The sequence below is a fragment of the Micropterus salmoides genome, unplaced genomic scaffold (assembly GCF_014851395.1).
Source record: "Micropterus salmoides isolate LMB-PRFRI ecotype aquatic unplaced genomic scaffold, ASM1485139v1 Ms_hic_scaffold_23, whole genome shotgun sequence".
Taxonomy (NCBI): domain Eukaryota; kingdom Metazoa; phylum Chordata; class Actinopteri; order Centrarchiformes; family Centrarchidae; genus Micropterus; species Micropterus salmoides.
This window is the reverse complement of record NW_024041484.1, coordinates 1-20,398: the sequence shown is the minus strand read 5'-3', so window position 1 is coordinate 20,398 and position 20,398 is coordinate 1. Positions and strand designations below refer to the sequence as shown.

Sequence of the window (20,398 nt, the reverse complement as noted above, 5' to 3'; positions counted from 1 at the left end):
ACTGAAACTAAAAAAGCACACTATCAGCCATACAAGAACTCTGCCTATATAAAATAAAGTAAGTATGATTTTAATTTTGAAAAACCTTAAAATAAAAAAGATGCTCTGTGCTCCGTATTTGTATAGCACCTTTCTAGTCACCCCTTAATACTCAATGCTACAAACACATTTTATTCTGTATTCAAAAAGTATTAATATTATTAATAATAACTTTTATTTGTAAAGCACCTTTCACACATGAAATGCAGCTCAAAGTCCTTTATAGCTTAACACAATAGATAGAAAATACAAAAAGACAAATGGATAAAAATAGATTAAAAGATCAAATAAAAAGGTAAAATAGTAAAAATGACAGTAGAAAGCGATAAGGATTAACGAATGACTGCCTGAAAAAGGTCAGTTGATTTTTAAACATTTCAAGAGAGCCTGCATATGTAGCAGGGTGTTCCACAGTCTCGGAGCATAGTAGCTAAAAGCAGTTTCTCAGCAGTTAAAATAGCAGCATCAGAGGACCTAAGGGCTTTGCTGGTTGATATGGTTTAAAAACTCTAAAATGTAAGAAGGTGCTATATCATTACAAGCTTTTTAAGTGAGTAAAAACACCATAAAATCTATTCTAAAAGAAGTGGCCAGCTGAAGTTTCCCAATCAACTGTTTTGGTAGGCCAGTGCCTGACAAAAGTGAAAGTGAAATACAACTATTTATTATGTTTGATAAATAACAACAAGCAATGTTGCTCTATAAACTGCAGTGCGGAAAAGAGAACACATGAACATGCGTTCATTTGAGCGTGGACTAGGGTTGGACCGGTAGACAAGACCATCGTCTAACAGTGATGGCTGAAGGACATCACAATGTTGAGCAGGCATCTAAATTATACCGCCCTATGAAAGCAGGTTTTAACCCCCACTAGGGATGGGGATCGATACCCGGTTCTAAAAGGACCCGGTTCCAAACTTCCTCAAAACACGAAAATCAATAAGGTCTGAGCTTATCAATACTGCTATCGAGACTAGCGGGTCCTATAATGTAACATTTTGACTCAAGCGTCAAATCTGATTTAACTTGAAACGCAATGAATAAGAAAACTAATGTTTTGCTATTTATTGATGGCTATTAAATGGGCCTGTTTATCATCAGGCTGCAGCCTCTGCTGCTCTCTGTCAGCTCCTACATAGACATACGCACAGCGGCCAGCAGAGCGAGACTCCGCCCCGTCGCGGTGGAGAGTTAGCTCCAAACTAACTGAGTTGCAGACAGCTACGCTCGTTACTGTAAGTACATGCAATAAAATCTTCACAAGTAAAAAGACAATACTTTATCAATACACCTGTGTGTAGGAAAGGTTCATTAAGCTGCTCTGTCCTTAGCCTCTCATCCTGTATTATGTAAGCACAGCTAACGTTAGCTTGGCATTAGCCAAATGTTACAAACAAGCTACATAGAAAGCTGTCTGTCTGCACCATATACTGGTCTGTAGTTTTAAAATTCGACACATTGTTGTAAACTCAGCTGCTGGCTGAGACAAACCTAACGCTCCTCCTTCTACCAGGTAATGTTACTAGCAGGCAGTGAATAACAGCAGAGAGGAGGAGGAGGAAGGACTGATACTGACTGAGTTTATTCTTCTTTCTAAACATCACTCAGTATTGTGATGTCACATATTGACTTTATTTAGAGATGTTGCTGTTGTAAACATTAATGTTGCTGCTCTAGAAACCACATTTGTCTTTAAAATATTAAATTCTCATCCTATAATTAATTTCAAAACAACCAGGCAGCTAATAATCACACTTCTGTATTTGGTTATTTATTACAAGTGATATGTCATCTAAATAAATAACAATGTTATCGCACATTGAATATTTTCCTCATACTGTGCAGGCCTACCTCATGCCCGTTGGGTCTGGTCTTACCAGATAACCATCACCAAATAATAGTAAAGTATCGACAGTGCATCGATAAAGACTCAGATCGTTAAGCAGTCTCAATAATGGTATCAATATCAATAAAAATTCAAGATTCCCATCCGTAATCCCCACAAACATCATTATTATTATTTTTAAATCTACCTGCTTTGCACCTGCCTCGGACTTTTCTTTTCCCTACACTCAGACACACCTACACCTCAGGTCTCTCATTTCCCTGTCTCTCTTTCTGCTCTCCTGACTTTCTCCAGTATGTTTTATAAACTCACCCAAAAGACACAGAACTCGTCTATTTTCTGGAGTTTTCCACCTGTAATCCGTTTTCACAGCAGACGGTGTGCCACATGCCAATTTGTAATGAAGTATGTAAAGGTAAAAGTACTTTATTGTCACATACATGTAGCTAAATTCATTCACACTGTGCAGCGACTGGGGGACCATCTCCAGATATATATCAGTGTCTGGTCGATGGCAACTGACTGAAGAACCTATCTTGTTTTTTAGTTATCAAACAACCAAAACCAACATCTGCACTCTACTGTTGCTTGTAAAATATCCACCGTGTCTGCGAATTGACTGTTGATTAAATATTAAATTTATGTTGATACGCTGGGCATACTGGGGAATATGAATCTCTCAGTAAGTAATAACCTTCAAGTATTCAGCCAAGCCAGAGTATAAATAGTGTTATGTTTGTATTGTTATGTATAATTAACAGGTGCTGCCCTTATGCTTGTCAGTAGAGGAGATGCTGGATTACCAGCCATTACAAGCACAGACTCAGCTGTGTAAATATTCACTTATCTTAAGATTCTATTGAAAATATGCTATTATAAATTTGTAAATATTATTTTTTCTATCTCATTCTGTTCTGTAGAGGTTTACTTATTTTTCAACCTACAGATGGAGCAAACTGTTTAAAGGAGGGATGATTCTAGTGGGAGCATTGGGATGTCAGGTGTGACTGTGTGGCAATGGCAAATGGTTTACTTGGGTCGCTAGTCAGGTAAGAGGGCAGCTTTGCAGAATTTTGCTTTGAGCCCCAGAGAGATCAGACCTGGCTCTGGTGACTAGTCTACATAACATTACATTAACAGTATAATCATTTTTAATAATTTTAATATTTTTTACTCTAGTAAATGAAATGGTTGTCTCCCTGCTTACACACATTTATATTGTGAACATCAGTAATATGTCTAAGTATTTTTATTAGTACTTTTATTCTCTGTAGAAATTCTTAATGTAAAACACGATTTGTTGATACTGGCCCATATACACATCAACATGTGAATAAGGGATTACTGGTAAAATTTTTTATGTCTGCTTTGCACAGTAATTATTGGGAACAGTGTTGTACACAATTGCATGCCTCCCTGCACCACCTCTGAATGTGTTCTACGCTGGGTCCTATGGTGTCCGCAATGAGTTCTGGCTGGATTTACACCTGAATTCACAGCTTTCCATTTGTCACATCTGACTGCCATTGACTCATTCAAATGACTGTCTGCGTTTGCATGTGAGCACTTAACACGTGTAACTGTGCTTATATATTTACATTTCCATGTGAGATACATTCTGTATACATTCATACATAAGCTATCAATGAGTAGTGGCTCTGGGCTATTTATAGAGCAGCTATATTAGCTCACAGTATGTGTCAGCTACTGCTCTCAAAATGGCCCCAGACAGCACAAGCAACAGCAGGAAAACTAGGTGAGAAAGTAGGTAGAACAAATGAAAGTTCCTGCTCTCAGCCTCAGAGACAGTGTATGCGAGCTGTGGGCTCAGGTCCATAAAATGTACATGTACACAAATGTGCACAAGGAGCTGGAGTTGCTAATAGTCATCACACGCGCGCGCGCACGCACGCACACATACACACACACACACACACACACACACACACAGGCGCACAACAGCAGCACGCCAACAAGTAGAGCCTGTTTAGTGCAGCAGAACAGGCTCTGAGTCACACATACTTGTCAAATTTGTGTCCCACAAGCAGCAGAGACATGTTCCCAAGCAAATCCCTCCATTGGAGTGCATGTGTGACAAGAGAGAGACTAATAGTGCAGCAACAGCAATAGAAAGTCATGACCATTATAGCTATCCATTCACACTAGTTGTCTGCCTGTGTAGGAGCACTGTGTGTTACATGAGAGGCACATAGATGTATTTGAGTTCGTCCAGCAGGGCAGAGAGGTGGGCGTTGATGATAGCTGAGAGAAATCGCTGTGCCTGCCTACCAAACAAAGCGGCCCCTCGCCGCCTGAGACGCTACTCACACTGCCTGTATCCCCCTCTGCATCTATCGGTATCTCGCCACACGTTTCAACTCACTTGATGAAGCAGCGAGCGCCCTCGAATGTGTATCCTTCCTCCCAGCCTGTTGGTAAATCTGTAAAGAGGTAAAGAAAAAACACAGAACCATAAGCACCTGTGCATAAATATGTGAAGCTGATTTCACACACACACACACACACACACACACACACACAATGCAGTGTCGGTACCACAAATAGCTTATTTGTCTTGAGCTCTTTTATGCAATTCTGCGTCCCCTCCCCAATAACCAGATCAGATTTTACTCAATCCTTCTGCATCTATGCCTGTACTGTTCAGCGTCCAGATGTTTACTGTGAAAACACTGCTAATCTGCATGCAACGATGCCTTCCCTCCCGTCATCCCTTCCTGTCGCGGCAGATGTGTTTTATGTTGGAATATCGGCTTTGCACTGACGCATTGTTCTTTCAGCAGCTTCGGTGCCTGTACGTGCTTGGAAACACTGTGTTTCTGCAGCAGAGCGTGGTTCTGTGGCAAATATGTCAAATGTCACTGCAGGGAATCGGCTCCGAAATCGGTTCACGCCTACGTGACGGAACTTTTAAAAACTGTGTCGCAAAGTGTCCAGGTGGAGCGAGCAGGAGGAGGTGGGGGTACGCCGTGCGTAATGGTCCGTCAGAGGAAAGCAGAGAGGGGAGCGGAGCAGAGGAGGTTGTTGCTTTGCTGCAGAGAAAAGAAATCTCCCCTCACAGTCTTCCACGGCTATCTCCGCAACTTGTCGCCCCTTTTTCCTCCACTGTGACGCGCGATAACCTTCCCCTGCGTGTGTATGTGCGTGTTTTCGCAGGGATTGCAGAAAACACATTCTCGGATTGTTTACCTGGAGTTTTTCTGTGCCCCGTGATTACTGCTTCTCCAGTGACAGGATGTAACCAGGTTGTACTCTTTGCTTCTTCGCTGTTGGTGGAAGAAAACGGGGGAAAAGGTAAAACATAGAACCCGCTAAAAGACAAACAAGAAAAATGCGTCGGAGAAATAAGCAGTGCGTATCCATAAATCCACGTATCCGCGTGATATTTACTTGATGAAGAATATCCGTCCATCCCGAGTCACCCCATAACTCCAAGAAGAAGGAAGGCAAGAAAGCCAGTCCGGCTTAAGATCCGCCGCCATGTCTAGCTGAGAGCTCTACTGCTCCGGGTTACTACACACAGAGGCTAGAGTGCGCGGCGCCGTGCCAAGCGCGCGAGGGATTCAGCGTGCGCGCGCTTACGGGAGATGGGATCGCGCCTAGAGGATAAAGACTCAAGCAATGTTTTCCTGGTAGACGGGAGGCGGTGGGGGTATTTCTTTGGTCGACGTCTTAATGTGTGTGTGACTAAATTGACCCCAAAGCAAGTTCCTGCACGCGCTGCCGGAGTTGCTTTACGGTTCAGCTGTGAGTTTATAAGCAGTCAACCAATCAATCAATAAATCTATAGTTGCCTTGCACCAAATAAATTCAAATGTGATTGACAAAGAAGAAGACCATAAGTAATAAAAAATGGAGACATACGGTTCCTGAAAAATGCTGAAATCAATTAAACAATTATGAGAAACAACATTTTGTAAGTGTGAGAAATGAATTGGATAGAAAACACTGAGTGGGGGGTATGTACAGCATACATAAGTGTGTGCATGTACATGTATATGCAAATGTCTTCTTTGGACATTCTTTGGCAGTGTGTATTTTTTACATGATGTATGCACAAAAAGCTTCCACACATATGTTCATTCCCACTTTATTCTTTTTTGCTCCCAATAGAAAGTGTTATTAAAGCTCCACTCCAGTGTATTTTGGCATTTTTTTCACTCACAAAATGTTGTTTAACAGATAACTTAATTTTGTTCTCAAAGTTGCTAAATTGGGGGTGGAACAGTGGTCCAGTGGATAGTCCCGGCCATTCTGTGTGGAGTTTGCATGTTCTCCCTGTGTCTGCATGGGTTCTCTCCCGGTGCTCCGGCTTCCTCCCACTGTCCAAAGACATGCGGCCTAGATTGATTGGTGAGCCTAAATTGTCCTTAGGTGTGAGTGTGAGTGTAACTGGTTGTTTATGTGTCACCCTGCGATGGATTGGCGACCTGTCCAGGGTGTACCTCGCCTTTCGCCCGATGTCAGCTGGGATTGGCTCCAGCCCCCTGCGAACCTGTACGCAGGATAAGCTGTTGACGATGGATGGATGGATGGAAATTGCTAAATTGCTAAAACAGGATAATGACATATGACTACAGTAGAATCTACAGGTCGTACGTCCTCCAAGCTTGAGTAGGTGCTCTCTTGTGTCTCTTTCAGTCTGAGTATCAAACTGATAAATGTTGCTGTGAGCCAGCTAGTCAACTTATTTTGTATTTTATGTAATGCCTAGGTATGTCTCTCTGTGAAGGTGTGTCTGTTTGTCAGTCATTTTGTCTTTCTAGTTAGTTAGCTAATTTAGGTTTAGTTAGCTAGCTTTACTTATAACATTAGTAACTGACGGTATTAATTTAGTTTGTTAGTTTCCTCCACTTTAGTTTAGTGTGCTATATATTACACAAAATCCAAGCTGTGGGCTGTTAATCAGTGTAATCAGTGGTTGGACTTCCTGGGCTGGAGGAAACGCACCGCATTTTCATCTGCAGCGCACATTTTCATCTGCAACGCACATTTTACTAAAGACTGCTTTACAGATACAGCTGCAGTTGAAATGGGATTTCAGAGAAGGCTGAAGTTGAGGGCCATGAGCTTTGATAAAATGGTGAATTGTGCACTGTGAAGTTTTTCAAATGATTTATTCACACTAACTAACGTTAGCTGACGACTGATTATTTGGAACTTTCATAAGTATGCTTGTCTTAGCCCACCACCTCAAACATTCAAAACAATTCACACTCCAGCCATGGGCCTTTCTGTGTGGAGTTTGCATGTTCTTCCTGTGTTCATGTGTGTTTCACTGTGTAATGTGATATTTATAAATGTGTACTGAATTTTATAGATGTGTAATTAGTTAGCAAAGGGAGCAAAGAGATCAAGTCCTTGGCCAAGCAAGAGGCCAAGCAGTGACAAGAGCAGCATCTTAGGTCATAGCTACTCTGATGGAGACAACTTATATACTGTATCAAAATTTTTACAAAAATGTTCAATGAATGAGCATCAGTGCCACAAGTGTGTAGCTTCTCTTATAACTCCTCTGCTTGTTTTTGTCAGCTGGCAGCTCATTAATATGGTGGTCCTGAGAGCTCAACGCACTGCAACTTATTCTGGGTGCACACCAAAAAATCTTTTACATCTTATAAGATTTCCAAAATGTGATAAACCACAAACATGAGGAGAAAAAATCCTAGATTTAACCGTTTTGCTCCTATAGTGTGTGGTGTGCCATGATGTGATAAAGACAGCACACCACACACAAACAGATTTTCAACCCAAGTCTAGACTGTGAACACAGGAAATCTCGCAAAATCTCGCGAGACTTCAGAATAAGCATGGCGGACCATATGCAGGAAGAAATTGCGATGTTTAACAAACATTCGTGCTGTTGCCACAAATCTACAAGCTGATCCTCCATCTCTGCTGTCCACATTAATTTCACCTTGTGCTGCACCATGACTGTGTTTCTTATGCTTCCGTCTTCAATCATCTCACTTTCTGATTATCAGTAAGAGCTTGAATGTAGAGGTGGCACCAAGACTGGAGCGACAACGATCAAGCCGGGGTTGAAATACTGGTGGAGATGAGGCTGATAGCTGGCAGGTGTGGCGGGCGGAGGTGGAGGTTGATGAGACACAGGTGTGGATTGTGAAACAAGGAGGAAAAAACAGGACACTCACCGTCAGCCAGACTGCCACCGCAACAGGGCCCCCCCTCAACTGACGCCTCCAGGCGGACCCCCTGGCTTGTCAGGGTGGGTCCGGTAGAAGTCTGTCAGGAGAGATTTGTCCAAGATTTGGCTGGTGGAGATCCAGGAACGTTCCTCTGGGCCGTAGCCGGCCCAGTCCACCAGGTACCGGTAACCCCAGCCTCTACATCGCACGTCAAGGATGCGTCGCACCGTGTAAGCTGGGTGCCGCCACTGGTACGGAGAGGGTGCTGGTGGAAACGGGCTTGATTCGGGAGACGTGGAAGACAGGGTGGACCTTTAGGTGAGGAGGGAGGGTCAGGCGCACAGCAGAGGGGTTGATGACGGCCTTGATGGGGTAAGGGCCGATGAACGGGGGGTAAGTTTCTTCGATGAGGTCTGTAGAGGAAGGTCCCTGGAGGAAAGACAAAGATGCTGCCCCGGCCGGTAGGCAGGCGCAGAGGTTCGGTGGTGGTCCGCCAACTGGTGGTTGCGGGCCACGGTGCGTTGCAGAGCGGCCCTGGCTTCCCTCCAGACTCAGCGGCAGCGTCGAAGGTGGGCCTGTACAGAAGGAACCACTACCTCCTCCTCTAGTGACGGGAACAAGGGGGGCTGATAACCCAGGGAACACATGAATGGGGACATACCAGTGGCAGTGCAGACTTGGGAATTGTGTGCATACTCAATCCAGGGGATGTGGGAGCTCCAGGAGGTGGGGCTACGGTACGCCACACACCTGAGTGTTGCCCCCAGGTCCTGGTTGACCCGCTCAGTCTGCCCGTTGGTCAGGGGGCGGTAGCCGGAGGAGAGGCTAGCAGTGGCTCCGAAGGCGCGGCAGAAGTCTTTCCAAACTTGAGAGGTGAATTGGGGACCGTGGTCGGAAACAATGTCCAGAGGAATGCCGTGCAGGTAGAAGACATGGTCAACGAGTAGGCGGGCTGTTTCTAGAGAGGTGGGAGTTTGGGTAAGGGGATGAAGTGGGCAGATTTGGAGAAGCGGTCGACAACCGTGAGGATGACAGTGTTCCCATTAGAATTGGGGAGACCGGTGACGAAGTCCAGGGCGATATGGGACCAGGGGCGACCGGGGACTGGGAGGGGGCGGAGCAGACCGGCGGATGGCTGGTGGGATGGTTTGGTGCGAGCGCACACCTCGCAGGCCGCTACAAAGGCCCGACAGTCCTTGTCCATGGAGGGCCACCAGAACTGCTGGCGGAGCAGGAAGAGGTTGCGGGCCATCCCAGGGTGGCAGTTGAACCTGGAGGCGTGCGCCCATTGGAGAACCCGGGAGCGGACACTCAAGGGGACATAGAGGCGGTTAGGGGGGCAGCAGACTCCACCTCCCAGACCACAGAAGCGACGAGACAGGTGCGAGGCAGGATGGTGTTGGGGGGTCCGAAGGGGTGTCTGGGGAGTGGAGACGGGAGAGAGCGTCTGGTTTGGTGTTATGGGACCCGGGTCGGTAGGAGAGGGTGTTAAACCTATTGAGTTCAGTCTCTTGGCAGTCTGGATGTAGGAGAGATTTTTGTGGTCGGTCAGTACCAGAAACGGGTGTTATGCTCCCAGTGCCAAGCCAGTGCCTCCATTCCTCCAGAGCCAGTGGAGTTTGGCGTCCTCCGGGGAGCACTGGGAGAGACAGACACCAATGCCCACGTCCGAGGCGTCCACCTCTACCATGAACTGAAGGGAGGGGTAAGGATTGGTGAGGACGGGGGCGGAGGTTAACAGGGTCTTGAGGCTGCAGCGGGTGAGGGGGGCGGCGACAGTAGAAGTTTGCGAAGCCGAGAAAGCGTTGTAACTGTTTTACAGATGTGGGGTTGGCCAATCAGCGACCGCCTGGATCTTTGACGGGTCGGCGCAGAGCCACCCCCCCTCGATTATGAAACCGGGGGACTGGACCGTGGGGCTGTGAAACTCACACTTCTCGGCTTTCACAAAGAGTCTGTTCTCCTGAGGCCGCTGCAGGACCAGACGGACATGCTCAATGTGTTGGGCAGGGTCGCGGGAGAAGATCAGGATGTCGTCGAGATACACAAAGACGAAGCGGTGGAGGAAATCTCGGAGGACGTCATTGATTTATGCTTGGAAGACTTAAGGGCATGACTAAGTACTCATAGTGACTAAGGGGGGTGTTGAAAGCGGTTTTCCATTTGTCCCCCTCCCGGACCCACACCAGATGGTGGGGAAAAATGGTGTACCGGGAGAGGGACTCGAAGGCTGAATCCATGAGTGGGAGGGGGTATCTATTTTTTATGGTGATGGCGTTGAGCCCCCCGTAATCGATGCAAGGGCGAAGGGTCTTGGTGATGCCGGCAGCCAGTGAGTCTTTGATCTCTCCCCGGACGTGAAAGGTTGTAGAGGGAACTGGAAGGGAGGGGCGCGTCCGGGAGAAGGTCTATGGAGCACTCGTAGGGGTGGTGGGGGGGTAGAGACAGGGCTTGGTCTTTGCTAAAAACTAGAGTGAGGTCGTGGTAGACGGTAGGGACGCTATGGCCGCTAGGCCCCAGCCTGCTCCCCGGCCTGTTCCCCGGCCTGCTAGCGCCACTAGCCTCCAGCCTGCCTCTCCCGATCCATCGCCTGCTAGTGCCCCTAGCTCCCAGCCAGTCCCTCCTTATCCGTTGGTGGTCCGGCCGACTCCTGCCCCTCGAGCCCTGGTGGATCGACCGGCTTCAACCCCGCTGGTGGTCCAGCCAACCCCTGCTCCCTGTGCCCTGTTGGTGGTTCGGCCAACTCCAGCCCCCCTTACCTTGTTGTAGGACCGACCGTCGTCAGCCCCGTCGGTGGTCTGACCAACCCCCGCTCTGACCACCCTCGTGCCCTCGGTCGGTGCTGGTGGTCCGGCCGACCCCCGCTCCGCGTGCCCTGTCAGAGGATTGACTGGCTTCAACCCCACTGGTGGTCCGGCCGACTCCTTGGATTGACTGGCTTCAACCCCGCTGGTGGTCCGGTCGACCCCCGCTCCTCGTGCCCTGTCGGAGGATCGACCGGCTTCAGCCTCGTCGGTGGTCCGGCCGACTCCTGCCCCTCGTGCCCTGTTGGCGGATCGTTTGGCTTCAGCCCCGTCGGTGGTCCGACCGACTCCTGCTCCTCGTGCCCTGTTGGCGGATCGATCGGCTTAAGCACCATCGGTGGTCCGTCCGACCCTTGCTCCACAAACCAAGGCCGTTGCCCTCCTTGCTTCCTCGGTCCCCAGTGCCCCACAGCTCCCTTGTCTCAGTCTCCTCGGTTCCCCGTGCCCGTATTTCCCCGGCGTCTCCCTCACCTCCACTCCCTTTACCCCTTTTCCCCTTCAATAAAGCCTGTTCTTCCCGAGTGTTGCGTTTGGGTCCACTCTGTCCCCACATCACAACATAACAGAACGATCAAGCCAAAGATGGACCCAGCAACCTCACTCCCCTTCGCCTCAAGACAAAGACAAATTAGGTTTTACAAATGCCCTGTATGTTATACATACATATACGTATGCAAAATCTGCCTTTTCTACAGGCTTCTCTTGGCAGCCCTGCATTTCAACCATAAGGGTAGCAGGGAGATTGCTGTGATGGTGATGTGTATCCTATTATATAAACATTTGTTTCCTCTTCGCGGCATACGCATCATACGCATCATACGCATCAGCCCTTTTGGAGTCCACTGCTTTCCAGATACTGCCAGAAGATCAAGGGTGAGGCAGATAGCCTGTACCTTGCACAGCATTCAATATTTAACACAGGACATAAATGTGAAACAAGCACAGAGGTTTTGATTGATTTATTTGTGAAATATTTCAAAAACCCGATAAGAGACATTTTGATAAAATCAAATAACCAAAGCCATGGGCCAAAGTTTAAGTGACTAGTTTTTTGCTTTGTTTTTAAAAGTGTTGTCCACATTGCAAGATTCCAGGTAAATTTACAGTTACAACAGACTTACTTGATGATAATACCTGCCACCTATTTCCAGGAAAAATAAAATACATATAACATATAAAATTAAAGCTTCAAGCAGCGTTGGGCGGGCCCTCGCACTTGTAGCGCGTCCACGCGTGAGCCGGCCGAGTTGCATATTCTGGAGCTCTGCCGGTGCGGCTGTGAATTTGCTATGCGTTTATGACGCCGCATGAAGGTGTTATATGTCACTTCCTGTGTCCCCTATGTGGAGCTACATAGCACTTGCCGCTATGAATATAAATCGGTATTGGTGTGTAGATGTCTGCGGGGTGGGAGAGTTATCAAGCACGTAAAGTTTGTTTCAGATGTCAGCATGTACACTGAACAATAATGTACCCAAACAATAAAATAAATTCCTTTTATATTTCCCTGCCTTGTTGTTTATGTGTACATACAGAGGAAGAATGTGAGAACAGCACACATTTCATCGTTACTGTGTGCTGTACCGCAGTTCTGTGTCCATGCATGCAGCAAACTGAAAGCACTGTCTGTCGGAGCGTCTACGTGAAAAGAGAAGGAAGACATGGCTGGTAGTGTCTTCAGAGTTGTTAAACACCTCAGCGCACTGAAGGACGCCATCTGACTGTGTGAGGGGCAAGATCGTTGATGTCTGCAGGCAGAGTAGGAGCTCTCCTGTCTGACTGGTCCACCAATAGCAGAGAAGATGATCCCTTGAGACACAGCCCCTCCTCATTTGCATAATGAGGCAGAAATGCATACAGAAATTTAAAAAGGACAGGCAGAAATAAATACCATGGGTGAAAATAAATAAGGTAGAAAAATACAAAGGAAGAATAAAACAGACAAAAATATTAAAACACACACATAAATAAATATATTTAAAAAATTAGTAATAAATTAAAGCTGCAAGCAGCGTTGGGCGGGCCCTCGCACTTATAAGCGCGTCCGCGCGTGAACCGGCCGAGTTGCATATTCCGGAGCTCTGCCGGTGCGGCTGTGAATTTCCTACGCGGTTCCGACGCCGCATGAAGGTGTTATATGTCACTTCCTGTGTCCCCTATGTGGAGCTACATAGCACTTGACGCTATGAATATAAATCATTATTGGTGTGTAGATGTCTGCGGGGTGGGAGAGTTATCAAGCACGTAAAGTTTGTTTCAGATGTGAGCATGTACACTGAACAATAATGTACCCAAACAATAAAATAAATTCCTTTTATATTTCCCTGCCTTGTTGTTTATGTGTACATACAGAGGAAGAATGTGAGAACAGCACACATTTCATCGTTACTGTGTGTTAGAGCATGGGAGAACAGTGGATACTTTTAATACAGCCCACACCCCTAATACTGTGTAACTATAACAAGTAGAGAACAGAAGAAAAAGATGTTCTTTCTTTACAACTGTCTGCATAGCTTATTCATATTGTGTAATGAATGAAAATAAATAGGCCTACTAGGCTTTGACATTTAAGATTAGCTTGTTTGATCCACCTTCATACACATGTGACATTACTGTACAACTTGAGAAAGGTGAGTTGTTTTCTGCTCCAGCCTGCCTAAAAGAAAAGCGTTTTTGGGATTAAATGGACTTTATTAGCTGCTGCAGTGCAGGATGAACTCAGAACAGACCCATTTCTCACCTTATTATTCTAAACCATGCAATGAAGAAGAAGAAATGCATAATAAATCCTGGGACAAAATCTGTCCACAAATACTGTACAGCATGTAGTCTGATGAACAAGACTTGTGTTATAGCTGACTTGGGCAGTGAAATGTTTAATTTTTTTAATTCATGTGGTCATAGTTGTCCACAACTCAAATCAGAATATATGAAGAAATGTTTTATACCACCTCAAGAAGGCTTCCTATCAGAAAGGTAGGAAGGTATTTCAAATGTACAACTGCAGTCCTGAAATCTAAGTAAAGTAATTTCCCTGACATTTTATACTTATTTATACTTACTTGTTACTTTACTTTTAATAGACGCATGTAACAGGTTTTATACTTCCTGTGAGTATAATCCAATCAATCTTATTTTCATACTGTATATCCGATGTGTAATTTGATAAATTGTGTTGTATGTCGTGCTCGCATCTCAGAGAAGACTCTGACTGCAACATGCGTCTTTGTAAAGAGAGAAACGGACAGAAAAAGTCTCTAACTCTGCCTGTCAGCTCGCTCTGCTCCGTTAAAACTGAATTTACCATACAGAATTGAATACGAGTGCACTCCAGATTTAGCTGCAGCCAGCTGACCGTGTGCTTCTCCCTATACCGCAGTTCTGTGTCCATGCATGCAGCAAACTGAAAGCACTGTCTGTCGGAGCGTCTACATGAAAAGAGAAGGAAGACATTTGCTGGTAGTATTGTCTTCAGAGTTGTTAAACACCTCAGTGCACTGAAGGAAGCCATCTGACTGGACTTCTTCATCGTTGATGTCTGCAGGCAGAGTAGGAGCTCTCCTGTCTGACTGGTCCACCAATAGCAGAGAAGATGACCCCTTGAGTTATCAAGCACGTAAAGTTTGGTTCAGATGTGAGCATGTACACGTAAGTTACAACAACTTCCTGTGTCATGGCGAAGACTTGATCTCTGACGCCACGCCACGGACACACCCATTGACGAAAACTCGCAAATAGTACAACTTTTCATCGTCATTGCCTTTAGAAGGCACAGCACAAATTTGAAGTCGGTCGGACTAAATCCCTAGGAGGAGTTCATTAAAGTACGAAGTGTGTAAATCATCCAAAAATGGCCGTAAAATTCAAAATGGCCGACTTCCTGTTGACTTTAGGCTATGGGTTCTTGAGGCTTTTTTGTGCGTCTTTATATGATACATGTCCCCAGAAAATTTCGTACATGTAGGTTGAACGTGAACGAGGGGCTAATCTTTTCCAATTTTCTAGGTGGCGCTAGCGAGTCATTTTGCCACGCCCATGTGCGAAACCCATAAAATACGAAATTTTTCACCAGTTCTGACATGTTTGCAAATTTTGGTGAGTTTTGGAGTATGTTTAGGCCATGTCAATTTAGCCTACTTTGCAGAAAAAACAAATATATATATATAATCTTAGCAAATTCAATAGGGACCTCACACGGTCGTGCTCGGGCCCTAAAAATGTAAAGGCGCTTTGAGTAGTCGAAAAGACTTGAAAGGCGCTATACAAATACAGAGCAAGTTTCTAGGACAAATGGGGCAGGAGAAGATAGACGCCAAAGGAATGCGGTTTGAACCCTAATTATTAAGTGAAATTCACAGGGCACACGTCAGATGCAAAAAAAATACACGTCTATTCTATCTATCTATCTTTCGTTCACCAGCGTGAGAAAAAGAGCAATTTGACTTGTGTGTTAGGCAGAGGCTGGGGTTTTCGGACTCGAATGCGGTATCAGACTCAGAGAAACAGGGGGGGCTGATAACCAAGAGTGCACTGAAAAGGGGACATACCAGAAGAGGAGTTGACTAGGGTGTTGTGTGCATACTCTACCCAGGGAAGCGCAGAACTCCAGGATGACGGGTTTGAAGTGGTGACGCAGCGCAGTGCTGTTTCCATCTATTGATTTACCCGCTCAGTCTGACCATTAGTCTGGGGGTGGTATCCGGAGGACAGGCTGGTCGCAATACCTAGGGTGAGGCAGAAGGCTTTCCAGACTTGAGATATGAATTGGGGCCCCCGGTCTGAGACGATCTCAGCAGGCAGTCCATGAGGCCGGAAAACGTGATCTACCAGGAGATTAGCCGTCTCCTTGGCTGTGGGGAGTTTAGACAGGGGCAAAAAGTGAGCAAACTTAGAGAAGCGGTCTATAATGGTGAGTATGACCGTGTTACCAGAAGAGGGGGGAAGGCCCGTGACGAAGTCCACTGCAATGTGCGACCAGGGACGGCCAGGGATTGGGAGGGGCCTGAGCAGTCCAGAGCTGAGCTGAGTGGGGGTCTTACTCCGAGTGTCTGGCTCCATGGAGGGCCACCAGAACCTCCAGTGCAGGAAGTCAAGAGTCCTTTTAACGCCTGGATGGCAGGTGAGGTTGGTAGAGTGCCCCCATTGGAGAACCTGGGAGCAGACAGAAACTGGGACATATACTCTGTTAGGGGGACAGTTACCTGGGTCGGTCTGTTGGTCCCGGGCCCGCCTGACAATGGCCTCGATATCACAGGTTACTGCCCCCACAAAACGAGTGGCTGGGATGATGCTGATGTGATCCGTATTGGAGTCGTCCACAGAGAACACTCTGGAGAGGGCATCTGGCTTGGAATTACGAGAGCCGGGGCGATAGGACAAGGTGAAGTTAAACCGATCAAAGAATAGAGCCCACCTGGCTTGCCTTGAGCTCAGCCGCTTTGCAGATTGGATGTAAGAAAGGTTCTTGTGGTCCGTCCACACAAGAAAGGGGTGTTCAGACCCCTCCAACCAGTGGCGCCATTCCTCCAGTGCTTAACAGCGAGCAGTTCACGGTTGCCGATGTCGTAATTTCTCTCCGCTGGGGAGAGTCTGCAGGAGAGAAAAGCACAGGGGTGGAGCTTATCATCACTTCTTGCCTGCTGGGAAAGCACTGCACCTACCCCCAATCACTTACTGCGGAGACTTTAGCAGGGTCCATCCTCATCTCCCCCTGCGCAATGATGAAACCCAAAAAGGAGATGTTAGTCACATGAAATTCACACATCTCAGCCTTAACAGATTGTTCTCCAACAAGCGCTGGAGGACCAGGCGCACATGCTGCTCATGCTCAGACAGGGATTTTGAGTAGGTCAGGATGTCGTCCAGGTATACGAACACAAATCTGTTCAGCATGTCTCTCAACACATCATTTACAAGGGCCTGGAAGACAGCTGGGGCATTTGACAGACCGAAAGGCATGACTACGTACTCAAAGTGTTAAATGCAGTCTTCCACTCATCCCCCTTGCGATTGCGGATGAGGTGGTAAGCGTTGCGCAGATCTAGCTTTGTGAACACAGTGGCTCCGTGTAGTGAAGTGAAAGCTGAGTCAATTAAGGGCAAGGGGTACTTATTCTTGACTATGATGCGGTTGAGGCCTTGATAATCAATACACGGCCGGAGTGTGCTGTCTTTCTTGCCCACAAAAAAGAACCCCGCCCCTACTGGTGAGGAGGATGGACGGATTATACCTGCCGCCAGAGAGTCCCGAATATACCTCTCCATGGCTTCGTGCTCCGGGCAAGAAAGATTGTACAGCCTGCTGCAGGGAAGCGGAGCTCCGGGGAGGAGGTCGATGGTGCAGTCATAGGGGTGGTGTGGTGGCAGAGACAGGGCCTGGAGTTTACTGAAGACCGGCGACAGGTCATGGTAAGTTGCAAGTACTGCTGACAAATCCAGGGATTCTGGCTGGGGTGGAGTTTCAGTGGAAACTGGGGGTTGAGCAAACAGTTAGTGTGACACTGAGGACTCCATGAGATTATCTTACCCGCGGTCCAGTCGATATGGGGGTTATGAGTCGCCAGCCAAGGAGAGCCGAGAACCAGGGGGGTCCGAGGGCAGTCAATCACATGCAGTCTGAGCCTCTCAAGATGGTTACCACAGACCCTTAGGGTCAGGGGTACAGTCTGGTTAGTTATACGTGTGACTAACCAGACTGGAAGGAAGCACTGGCACTCATCTGGGCGTTGCAACATTTTGAGGTTTATGTGGGTGGTGGGGTAAGTCCTTTAGTGGTTTACACTGATTACAATCCTCTAACTTTTCTCCACTCACTCCAAAACCCAAATCAACGTCTTATGCGATGGTGTCTTTTCCTTCAGCCATTTCATTCAGACATACGACATGTAAAGGGTGCCGAGAACACAGTGGCTGATGCCCTATCTCGAGCAGTGTGTGTAAGATAACTTGTGTTTTTCCTCCCTGCAGTGTCTCTTTAGTTCTGTTGCTTTCTTCCCTCTTAAATGCTTCTTAGGTACCAAGGTTGCTGAGGGGGGTGGCTTCATGGCTCAAGACATGGCACTGTCTGCAGGTTGTCAGGACATTCACATGTTAACATTAATGTATCAGAGTGTATTTGATTAAGATTTTTCATTGTAAGAATTGTGTTTGGATATTTATTTGGGGAAGCTCTAGCTGAATTTTGGGGATCCTACCTAGGACCCCAATCTTAAGGGTGGGGGTGTGACGACTTCCCCAGTCTGCCTGCCTGTATGTCTACTCTGTTTTGCAGATTCTGGGTGTGGCTTGTAGGTAGAGCGGGGAGGGTCCAGTGCATCCGCAGTGAAGGCCAGATAGGAGTTGCACTCCGGCGATTGACGGTCCCACACAGCAGACCCCCAAACGCGAGCGGAACCGGTGGTGGAGTTGATCAGGTAAGCTATTCGGTCTCGATCAGAGGCGTAGGTAAGGGGCTGCTGTTCAAAAACAAGAGAACACTGAGTCAGAAAAGCTCTGCACGTCTCCGTCATAGCGCTCAGGAGCTGGCACGTATGGATCCCGAACGAGGGCAGCGGGAGCTGGAGGAGCAGGAGCTGGGGATGAGGCTAGAGCCGCGGTCGCCTGGTTAAGCTGAGTGGAAAGGGAGGCGATCTGGTTTGTTAAGAATCGAACTTGGTCTAGCAGTAGCTGGTTGTTTTAGTCAATGTCTTAAATTACTGGTTATGTTGTCCGAGGAGGACGCCCTGATTTGCTACTGCCGTCTGCAGCTAGGAGACCACAGGCGAAATTGCAGGGGAAAGCTCCTGCAGGGGGTCTGATTCTGAGCCTGCCGAGTCCATGTTTCTGGCCAGATCGTACTGTTAGGCAGAGGCTGGGGTTTTCGGACTCGAATGCGGTATCAGACTCAGAGACACAGAGTAGGAGAATGAGACAGGATTTATTGATGAAATGCTGGGAGTTAGAGGCTGGGTTAGAGGGAGGGGGGTCCAGGCAGGGAATACAGGAATGGGGGAAGTCTGTGGGGGCTGGGTCCGCAGCCTGGGCGCAGGCGAGCAGGAGAGGAATAGTTGCAGGAGATGGGCCAGGCGGGAATATCTGCGATACAGAAGAACAAGATTAGTAGGGAACAAGTACAGGAACTAGTCTTAGAGAAGAACGATTTGAACGAGACTGGTGAGGACCAGGTATAAAAAGGCAGGGCATAACGAGGCTGATAGCTGGCAGCTGGTGACAGGCCCCTGCACACCTGACTCCACTCCTGCAAGAAGCGAACACACATACACACACACACACACACTACCCAGGAACAGGGGACCTAACAGTATGTCTGTGCGTGTGTTTCTGAGAGTTTCCACGTGGGGGGCATGGCTACTCCCTTTGGTTTTCATGTCTCCTCTTGTTTTATGATATTTATTCAATCTTACAGTTACAAACTCTAGCGTACGAAAGCTGCCCATCAGGGCCTAATATTACGTAGGCGTATCGGAACCCCCCAGGGCTGTGTGCTCAGCCACCTCCTGTTCACGTTGACTGCACACTGTACACCCATGACTGCATTCCCCAACATAGAGAGAACACTGTTGTGAAGTTTATGGACAACACTATCGTAACTGGCTGGATTTCAAACAACGATGAGACTTCATATTGGGAGGAAATTGATAATCTTGCAGAGTGGTGTACAGAGAACAACCAACTGCTCAACATCAGCAAAACCACAGAGCTGATTGTTGATTTCAGGAAAAGGAGATATAGACACACACTCCTGTCTACATCAGTGGTGCTGAGGTGGAGCAGGTTAACAGTTTCAGGTTCCTGGGAATCAGCATCACAGGGAACCTGACATGGTCATATTACATCCCCACACCATCATCAAGAAAGTTCCAAAATGACTATTTCTTGAAGAAACTTAAGAAGGCCAAAAGTTCTTGTCAGCTTTTACAGAGGAGCAACAGAAAGCATCCTGACTGAAAACATCACAAACTGGCATGGGATGTGCAGTGGATGATTAAAACTGCTCAGAAGATCATTGGTACCCATCTCCCGAGCATCAGTGATATCGGTGAGGTAAGGTGTACCCACCCCAGCCACAGTCTGTTCACCCTGCTGCCTTCTGGGGAGGGATATAGAAGTTTAAGCTGCCACACCACCAGACTGCAGAGCAACTTTTTCCCCCAAGCTATCAGACCTTTAAGCTCAAATTCATCCTCAGCACTCCTTCACTGATTATAGTTTTTTCTATTTACCATTTTTACAATTGCTTCTATATTAATGTATATTGTCTGCTATGTAGCAGAAGGGTATGTAGCAATTTCACTCTATAAACTGTAATATTGTGACAAAATAAATCTACCTACATACCTACCTACCTACCTAGACAACTACGTCTTTCCCAGGGTGCATTTGGATACTGAAAGGGCTGGAGGGGCTGACAACCTGGGCCCGCATGAGCTTTAAATGCTTGTGCAGATTGCACAACTTGACTTGTTGGCAGATCGCTGTGTTGTTCAGACCACACAACTTGCTGTCTTGTAACGGGAGTCTTAAATTCGTTGTGGTGTTCACACT

The 20,398-nt window shown here is 47.0% G+C and overlaps 1 protein-coding gene across 1 annotated transcript in view; it reads right to left on the bottom strand.

Annotated features, from left to right (window-relative positions):
- The window catches only part of LOC119918010 (pleckstrin homology domain-containing family A member 5-like), a 106,442-nt gene extending 100,721 nt beyond the window's left edge, over nt 1-5,721 (bottom strand). Inside the window, exons 1-3 of the mRNA XM_038738497.1 lie at nt 5,294-5,721; nt 5,093-5,169; nt 4,269-4,326 (exon numbers count right to left, since the gene is read on the bottom strand). Coding sequence (XP_038594425.1) covers nt 4,269-4,326; nt 5,093-5,169; nt 5,294-5,385 — 227 coding nt within the window. The 5' untranslated portion in view covers nt 5,386-5,721. The remainder of the gene's footprint in view (nt 1-4,268; nt 4,327-5,092; nt 5,170-5,293) is intronic.
- Nucleotides 5,722-20,398: the final 14,677 nt, after the last annotated feature.